Consider the following 9,558-nt stretch of genomic DNA (forward strand, 5'->3'; position numbering starts at 1 on the left):
ACATGGGTGCTGGGAACAGAACTTGTGTCCTCTGGAAGTGCTCGAAACAGCTGATCCATTTCTCTGGCTTGCTCCACCCTGACTCCTCTTAAATGAGGGAAAACCTCCCGAGAAGCCCAAGGGATGGGTTATCATTTCATTATAATGTAGCTGAAATATCCCAGAATGAAATTGGTTGTAACTTTTTCAGTACTTAGAGAAGATATCCTAAATAAAGGGATGATTTAAATGCAAGGGAAAGATCTCAATAAAAATTTTAAGAGAGGGTTAGTGATACTTGTTTGATGCTATATTGGTGCTCCTGGGGCCTCCATGAGCTGATGGCTGGCATGCAAGTGGGACAGTTGATGCGGTCCCATCCCTTTTCTCTGTTAAATCTTTTTATTCATCGTGGGCCTGACCTCATTTGGCTTTTCTTGGCTTGAATGCTTCATTTATAATCAACATAACACCCTCCCTTTTTCCATTAACGGGTGACAGCTACCGTTTGTGGCATGTATACAATCACAGACATAAACACAAACTTAAAATTTGGGCTCAGAAAATGTTAGGCTCAGGAGAGAATGAAAATAGCCAGTCCCCTCCATGGGGCTAATGATCTGAACAACAGCTACTGATTGGGCGAGTGCTTTTCATATGCTATTCTGGTCCTGTTATACAAGTACAATGGGGATGACACCGACTGCTCCCAAAGGCTGTTTCTTGAGGATGTGACAGAGAACCGGACTGCTCAGGGTTAGCATTTATTCAGTGTTACTGTGCTATTGTAACTGCTCTTGGTGGTAGTTGATGACTGTACTTGATAAGTTCAAAAAAGGGGAAGCAGAGGCTGAGAGTCACTCAGTTGGTCCAGCACCTGCCTAGCATGCACAAGGCCCCGGGTTTGACCCAGGCAGGAGGAGCAGAAGCTGAAGGTTATCCTCGGGTACATAGTGAACTCTAGGCTAGCCTGAGATACATGTAACTCTCTGATTGAAGAAAACAAAAGAGAACAGGTTCCAGGTCACTGTGACAAATCCAAGGAAACAGCTAGTAGATAGCAACACTGGCGCTCAAAATGGACCTGGGACAGTGCTTCTGGTGAGAGTCACTAACCTGGTGACAGACAGAGGTGGGGGGTGGAGGGGGTAGGGATGGTGTGGTGGCAGTGTGTGTGTGTCCCAGGGAATCTCAATCTGGTGACTGACAACACATTAGAAAGGCCCTAGAAGCCACTGTCCTGAGGGTAAGGACTCTATGGTCCCTACATTGGGAAGTGCTTATTTACAACTCAGAACTTATCCAGGTTCTATCATGATACTGTGTTATGTTGAGAGGACTGTGGAATTCTCCCCTATGTGGAAGTTGAGATTTGGCAACCTGGGTCCTCACTAGATCTAATCCTTGCCTAGTCTATGAGGACGGGGCTCAGTGTCCTTACTTAAGGCTAGCTTATCTGCTTTGGTTATCACAGAAATTTTATGTGTTGATGGCACAAAATGGTGATGGCATGTGCTGGGTGTTTGGGTGAGCCCCGTGGACCTGGAGGGTTAATGTGAACTCACAGAACACGCTACAGATTGAGACCACGTCTGCAGGATTTATTGGGACCTTATAGCCTCAATCTCTCCTTGGTGTATGCTTTTCATCTCAGCATAGAAACAAAACTCACTTTATTACCTAAATGCTGCAGAAAATGAATCTAATATAGAAAGGGGACAGACTGCTAGATGGAAGCAAGATCCTATTTATTTATTTGTTTATTTATTTATTTATTTATTTATTTATTGCTTGCTTACTTGCTTGCTTGCTATCTTCCTGAGTCAAAATTATTTTATTGGGCCATTAAGATAATTCAGTGGGTAAAAGCAGTTACTACCAAGCCTGATTTTGATCCTGGGGATCAATGTGTTGAAAGGAGAGAACTTCAAGTTGTCTTCTGTCTACTAAGTATGTACAATGGTGTAGCACACACACACACACACACACACACACACACACACACACATGCACACACATGAATGAGAGAAAATAAATACATGTTAAAAATTAAAAATGATTTTGTTGAGGTCATCTCTCTTTTTTCTCTTAGAGGTGTACAAAACAGAGGTCTGGCTACTCAGGCTGGCTTTGAACAAACTAAGTTGCCCAGGCAACTGCTTAGCCAGTGTTGGGATTATAGGTGTGCAGTGTCATCAGCCATCAGTCGCCTGCTTTTCTGCTCCTTCTTATCTCTTTCTCTTCTTGGAATGAAACTGCTGAAGGACATCGAATGGGAAGACAGAAAACACGAGACACTGGGTTGCCGGCGTTTGTTGTCACGTAGGAGAGGGGTGTCTTAGCAAAGGAGGTGACTGAGGTGCTTGTGATGTCATGGGGACATTCTGCTTTGTAGTCTGAGCTGGCGGGTTATCAGCTGTCCAGTAGGTTCTGCCTAAGATCTCAGGATGTCTGATGACCGCCACCTTTTCTTCCCTGCTAAGTGACATAGTGTTCTGGGGACTGTGGTCATCTCTTTGTCTGCATAGAAGGTAGATTTACAGGGAGTCAGGGTCAGTGTTATAGACACATGAAGAGCCCTGAGTGTCTACCTGCGGTTTGAAAGTAGTGTACTTCAGTAGCGTTGTGTGTCTGTGTACCTCTTGGTCATGGTTTTCTGCCTGTAGCCTGTATAATGTATCTGTAAAAATGGATTCCCCAAACTGGGTGGTTAGTGTAGAGAGCAGGACTCCTGAAGGTCTGCTCAAAAGTTCTAGGATCAATTTTTTTAGGCCTTTTACTATTTGGAAATACACAGGAGCTGCTTAAATGATTACATAAAATAAGATAAAAATCGAAAGAATGCTGAAGGAGGCTAAGTCTTACTGAGAGCTCTCTGGACAGAGGACATACACACATGCTATGTGCGCTGCTGGGGACAATGCTGTCAATATAGTCTGACCCTGCTGTGAACTTGGTAAAGTGCAGTAATCACCAGAATGGAAGATGTGTCCACAGCGACAATAGTGACATGAATGGTATGGGGGGTAACCAACCGCTGGATTGAAGGCCTGTTCCATGGCAGGAATCTCATGCCTGGCATTGTGAATGTGGCCAAGAAGTCAAGGTTGGTGAGGACCTCAGGGATGGACCTACTATTATTATTCTGCTACATGGACCTATCTAATGGGCCTCCAAATTCATATCGCTAGATTGTAGCTTAGTGCAACTCTCAGATCTCATCAGAGAGGTTTCTTTGTGCAGTTGGAGATGGTTCAAAGTGCAGAGTAAGTGTCATGGGAGGGCTAACCTGGGACACCCACATCACTTTCCTCTAACAGGGGCTGTGAAAGAAGTGGGTGAGGATGACCGTAAGAGCTAGGGCCAGGGAGGACTGGAGAGAAACCAGGGTTTCTGGACTCAACAGGACCAGTGCACTCATGAACCTCTAGCAGCTGTGGTCTCCTTCACAAGACCTGGGCAAAATCAAGTCACTGAGTGGGGCAAAACATGCGGGACAAAACATGCGGGGCAAACCATTTAAACAGGAAGTGGCCTCCTAATGTAAAGCCTTAGAAATGCTGGCCACACGCTGGCCACACGCTGGCCACACGCTAACCTAGACCTTGTTAGCCCTTTGTAAGGAGTGTGGTGGGCGTTTACACACAGAGGTATTGCAGTGGGACTGGTGGCCTCTTCCATGACCAGCTTATTTCAATGCCTTGGAAGTTCAAATATAGGTTCAACCTGTGGCCCGAGGGCTGCATGCTACCACCCATAGCTGTGAGTGTAGTCTAGCACAAAATCATGAACTTCCTTTAAGTGTGTTTTTGAGATTTTTTTAAAATAACATTTGAGCATGTACTTTGTAGATTTGATTTTTGTGGCAGGGTCAGAGGGCAGAAGGATCACTTTTCACAGTGACAATAGGGATGGCTTCTGAAGCCGCAGAAAAGGCTGGGGCCTATTCGGAAGAACAGCCACCCTGTCTTCTGTGAGGACGAATGTCTATGGGGTGTTCAGGAGAGGGAGAAAGAGAGCCAGATGGGCAGCTGTCACAAAGGTCAGGGTGGGTGGCCGAAGGTGGTGGTTATCCTCATGTGTCCTGAAACTGGGCTTGTTTAGTCACCTGTACCTTATCCAGTTTTAATCTAATTTCTATTGTGCCACAATATATCTCTGTCAAGCTCACTGTGACAGGAAAGGGGAGCTGTTGGCAGAGTCCCCCTAAGAGGAGGAAATAGGTACAGTTTAGCCTTTTTGTGTGGAAGAGCCAGGTTTTAAGGTTGAGGTACCAGTCATGGGACCGGTGACTCTGGTTTTGAGTAGATGGGTAATTTCCATCTTTGTTCCATTGAATTTGCAGGTGTCCTACGTAGGCCAGTCCTGCAGAGAAATTCCAGAGCACCTGGGCCGGGACTTTGGACATTTTGCAAAGAGACTTGACCTGAGCTTCAACCTCTTGAGGTATGCAAACTTTGAGAGATGCCACCCAGGCCTGGGACACCCAGTTCCCTCCAGGACTTTGGTGCAGCAGGCACAAGCCATAGGTCCCAGCTCTTTACAGGATCTTGAGAAAGATGAGACCACACACCAGACCCTGCTGCAAACGATCTTAGAGATCATGCACTTAGAGATCATGGCTGGTCTTTAGTGCTGCCTAAGAAGGTCAGAGCACCTGAGCCTGCTGCACCTCGGGACTGTGGGAGGGGCTTATTCTTTTTACTTTGTTCTTTTCCTTTTCCACGGATGCCTATGTACATGAGTCTGAATCCTTTTCGGGAAAGGAAAGAGATGGGCCAGTGAGTGTTTAGCTTTGCTTCCTAAGAGTGACTGCCTCTCACTAGTGTGTGTAGGTGTGTTTTTTCAGCTTCGATGTTTTAAATATTCATGAGGATGCTCTCTCTCTCAAAGGATGATGGTTGGTGTAAAGTGGTGGTGGTGGCGGTGGTGGTAGTGGGTGGCAGGGTCAGGGAACGGTGAGCGGGGATTTCTACCGCCTGTTTGTCTGTTTGCGTCTCCGCCAAAGGTAAGTATGATCTTGTATGGCAGTCCAGTGGAGGACAACGTTTCATGTTATGCTGACCTGTGGGGCGTAGCAGAGGAAAGGTGATGGCACTTCGACAGTAGGTGTTGGTGGGACAGGTGGACAAGGGTCAGACCTGGCCTGCACTTGAGCTTCTGTGTTTAGGCTGTTCTCTAAGCACTGTTCTTGAGTTCCAGCCTGCCCTCTGCTCAAAACCTGACCACCATTCCAAGACCCAGGTATGGTCCTGCTTCTAGTCCTTAGGATCTATGTCTCCTTCAAAGAGTGGGGGTGCTCGGGAATGAAGAATTTTAGGGGAATGGATAGAACACAGGATACTGACTCTCAGGTAGGAGAGAATGGCAGTTTCAGTAAGTTAGCCTCATGTCACCTAGTGGGTGCCTAGGAGCTAGCACAGTCTACACTTAGCTGTGTGGTGTCCAGAAAAGGGGTGTCTTGAGGGTGGTAGGGAAGAATCTGTCCCTGTATATGCGTTCCTTGACTCCCAAGAGGTCTTAGCTTCTGGGCACATGTGGAGATCGAAACCTTGCAATGTCAATGCAAAAGGTGGCTGAATGTAATTGCCACCCCTAGAGAAATCCAGGGTTCTTTGTGGTCTCAGTGTCAGAGAGAAGACAGTGTAAAATCTGGAGTGAACTGGGTCTAAGATGTCCACACCTTACATAGCTCCTCCGCTTGGACTCAGGCAAGAGGTTCATCATAATGTCCCAAGTTCTATCCACGTGAGTGTCCTCTAGGGGCCCAGTGCCCCATGGCATGGGCTGTAGTTGCATGGTTTACGTCTGGTGGAAACTCAGAGGTGGTTCTGAGGAGGCTTGGTCCTTTGAAGGAGTGTGTCAGTGGGTGCAGGTCATGGAAGTGGGAACTGTCATGTGAAAAACATTGCCATCTTGGTATGGTATCTAAGTATGAAGTCCATTTAGCAACTCATTGAGGCAATAAATACAGACTGTATGCTCATTTATTTGTATTGTCTTTAAATTTCTTTCAGGATTATCTTATAGTTTGGTTGAGTAGATATTTCACTTCTTTGGTTAAAATCTTCACTAAGTATTTTATCTCTTCCTTCAGTTCTGTTGTAAATGGGATTGTCTGCTCACCCCTTCTACTCTGGATTATTCTTAGTGTGTAGAAGTGGAACTCACTTTGATATGCTGATTTTAGATCTGGCAACTTGCCTGAATTTGTTTCTCTCTCTCTCTCTCTCTCTCTCTCTCTCTCTGATCATAATGTGTGCAATTGGAGACAATTTTCCTTCTATTCTTTTGATTTAGATCCTACTTATTTTTTTCTTGCCTAGTTGCTCTGGTTGGGACATCTAGAAATATGCTGGAGAAAACGGACAAGGGTGTCCTTGTCCTATGCATAAGGAGGTGCTAAGTTTACATCTCATCATCCAAAGTGGGTCACAGTTGACTGTAGTTCCAGTTCCAGAGGACCTGAGACTGTCTACTGGCCTCTGCAGGCTCTTCTATTCATACACATACATTAAAAATAAACATAAATCTTTAATTTTTAAAAATGTGTTTTGTTTTTTGAGACAGGTTCTCACTGTGTAGTTCAGGCTGTCCTAGAACTTACTATGTAGACCAGGCTGGCCTTGAACTCACAGAGATCCATCTGCCTCTGCCTCCTGAGGGCTGGGACTAAAGGCGTGCACCACTGTGCCTGGCTAAAAATAAACATAAATCTTAACTCAGATTTTTTTTTTGTAGTCATCATTCACTGTTTAGTCTGTATCTTTAAAAATGTAGCTCATTTTTGACAATTCTGTATATAATATGTTCTAGTCACACTTACCACCCCACCTTCTCTTGCTCCTCTCCCATCTCCGTCAGCCCCCTTTTCTCCACGAGTGCCCTTTCTCAGTAGTGTGTCCTTTTTATTTGTGTGGTTTTTTTTGTGACCCACTGAATTTGACCAGGATGCCCACAAATGGCCATAGGTATGAATTATTCACTGGATCATGGGAGACTCAAGCAGCTACATCACTGAAGGGAATGACTCCCCCCCCCCAACCCCTATGCACCCCAAGGAGCTATCAATCACAAATAGCTTTCCAGAGAGGGGCTGATGTAGAGTCTTCATTATATGGAAGTACAACCTGTCTGTACCTGACTCATTGAGCTTCTTATCAAAGGGTATGGAACGTTGTCGAATGCTTTTTCCTGGATCCGAGGTGATCATGAGGCTTTCATCATTGGCTATTTTGGCAAGGGCTGTGATGTTATTGATTTGTATATGTTGTACCACTCCTGTCCCATAGTATATAGCCCCCTTTAATGGGCTGTTGAATTTGCTTCCTGGTATTATTAAAGATTTTCAAACGTCTATCAGAGATATTGGTGATGTTTTTGTCCAGTTGTGGTATATCAGCAATGCTGGCCTTGTGAAAGGCATTTGGAAGGATTCTTTGTGTTTATGCTGATATTATGTTCTTCTGTTATTTGAGACAGTCTAAGGATTGGCATGAACTTTTTTTCTCTTTGGTTGAATGCATTAGTGAATCCAGGAGATCATGGACTTTCTTTTGTTGGGCATTTCTTGATGACTTAATTGCCTGGCTTGTTATTGGTCCAGGGCATCTCAGGTTGGCCAGACCTAACTTTTGCCAAGATGTTAAAAAGGAGGCATTAGTCTTTAAGCACATATGTGAGAATAGCCTTCTGTGTTGGTTTGTTATTCGTTCTTAACACATACACTCATCATTGTGAATTGTCTTCAAAAAGAGAGTTCTGTGAGCACTGAAGGGGAGCACAAGGAGCATGGATGAGACTCCCCACAGTGAAAACAGACATGCGGGTGGTACTCTAGTTATCACCCAGCTTGCTGTTTCTTTGCTGTGCGTTCAAAAATTATTCTTTAAAAATACATGTATGACACAGAAGTGGATGCTCACAGTCAGCTAATGGATGGATCATAGGGCTCCCAATGGAGGAGCTAGAGAAAGTAGCCAAGGAGCTAAAGGGATCTGCAACCCTATAGGTGGAACAACATTATGAACTAACCAGTACCCCGGAGCTCCTGACTCTAGCTGCATATATATCAAAAGATGGCCTAGTCGGTCATCACTGGAAAGAGAGGCTCATTGGACTTGCAAACTTTATATGCCCCAGTACAGGGGAACACCAGGGCCAAAAAGGGGGAGTGGGTGGGCAGGGGAGTGGGGGTGGGTGGATATGGGGGACTTTTGGTATAGCTTTGGAAATGTAAATGAGTTAAATACCTAATAAAAAATGGAAAAAAAATACATGTATGTATCCATGTATCCTTGCACACACACATACATATATACATGCATGCATGTATACATACATATGTACGTATGCATAATACACTCATGCATCATTCATACATACATACATATGTACATACATATGTATATATACACCATACACAAAGAGTTCTGCTCATTTTTCTCTGGGTAGCTATTCATACTGGCAGAAAGATAATTGTGGATTTTAAAGATCTGAACCATTGATTGGTGGTATGGTATATGTTCTCCCATTCCTAATACAGCTCATGGTCTTCTTTATTATCTATAGCAAACCCATCTTCCCCTCACTTGGGTTGTCCAGGAAATTGGTTAGTTCTCCCTGATAAAATCACAGATTCAGGTTATATTGTCTCAGTGAGTCTTTTTGGAGTCTTTGGAACCACTGTGCATCTTATCAAGTTGTATGTTGGAAATGGAAGTAAGGGAAGAAGCCCAAATGAAACCTCTGTCTCCCTTAAAAGCACAAAGGTCCCTGCTGTCTGCCTCTTCATCCTGGGTCTGTCTCTTGTGATGGACGGGAACCAGGGTCATCTATAAGACTATGATTCAGAGGAGCTCCTAGAGCATAATTTCCAGGGTCAGAGATTGGAGCATGTGGAGAGTTAATTGGCTGATTATCGGGAGGCGTGGCATATTGTGCCTTGAATTTACATGTGTTGACAACCACACCCTAACATCTATATTTATGAGACATACTTAACATTTATTTGTGATTTTTTCCCCTTAAAATCAATAATAGTCTATGTAGAAATATTGGAAAACTCAGGAAGGTAGGCAGGGGAGAATCTTAACAATTATATACCTCCATTACACAATGGTTATGAGGCAGTCCTTGTCTTTTCAGAGCCATTAAAATGATGCATACATCCAGTCTCTGTTGGAAATATTTTTTTATTTTGGTAAATATCACATGATAAAATAGTTTTTATGTTATGTGTGTGTGTGTGGTGTGTGTGTTGTTCAGAGGACAGCTTGCAGTAGTTTGTTTTCTCCTTCCTCCATGCAAGTTCTGAGGCTCAAACTCATCACTCCTTGTGGTAAGCACCTTTACCCCCTAGCCATCTGGTAGACCTTTATATGACAATCTTTGGTGGTACCTTAAACTATTCTTTAGTGTTGTCATATTCACTGGTGGTCATAGCTCTGGCAAGTGACTTTGGACAAATTTCCAAGGAAGGGTTTTGGTTCAGATGCTGAATTGCCTTCTTACAGAAGCTGTGAATGCCAGGTCTCCCAGATTCTCCCACATGATCCTGAATGCCGCCATGAATGCCAG

The 9,558-nt window shown here is 44.2% G+C and overlaps 1 protein-coding gene and 1 long non-coding RNA gene across 5 annotated transcripts in view; both read left to right on the forward strand.

The window, feature by feature from the left end:
- Lrmda (leucine rich melanocyte differentiation associated) overlaps window positions 1-9,558 on the forward strand; it is a 1,036,590-nt gene that overhangs the window by 3,399 nt on the left and 1,023,633 nt on the right. For all 4 annotated transcript variants that reach the window (XM_006519680.4, XM_006519679.4, XM_006519676.4 and 1 more), the window contains exon 2: window positions 4,325-4,425. In XM_006519680.4, coding sequence (XP_006519743.1) covers window positions 4,325-4,425 — 101 coding nt within the window. The remainder of the gene's footprint in view (window positions 1-4,324; window positions 4,426-9,558) is intronic.
- Gm41107 overlaps window positions 8,336-9,558 on the forward strand; it is a 29,520-nt gene continuing 28,297 nt past the window's right edge. Inside the window, exon 1 of the long non-coding RNA XR_874399.2 lies at window positions 8,336-9,510. This is a non-coding gene — a long non-coding RNA (predicted gene, 41107). The remainder of the gene's footprint in view (window positions 9,511-9,558) is intronic.

The sequence above is a fragment of the Mus musculus genome, chromosome 14 (assembly GCF_000001635.26).
Source record: "Mus musculus strain C57BL/6J chromosome 14, GRCm38.p6 C57BL/6J".
NCBI lineage: Eukaryota > Metazoa > Chordata > Mammalia > Rodentia > Muridae > Mus > Mus musculus.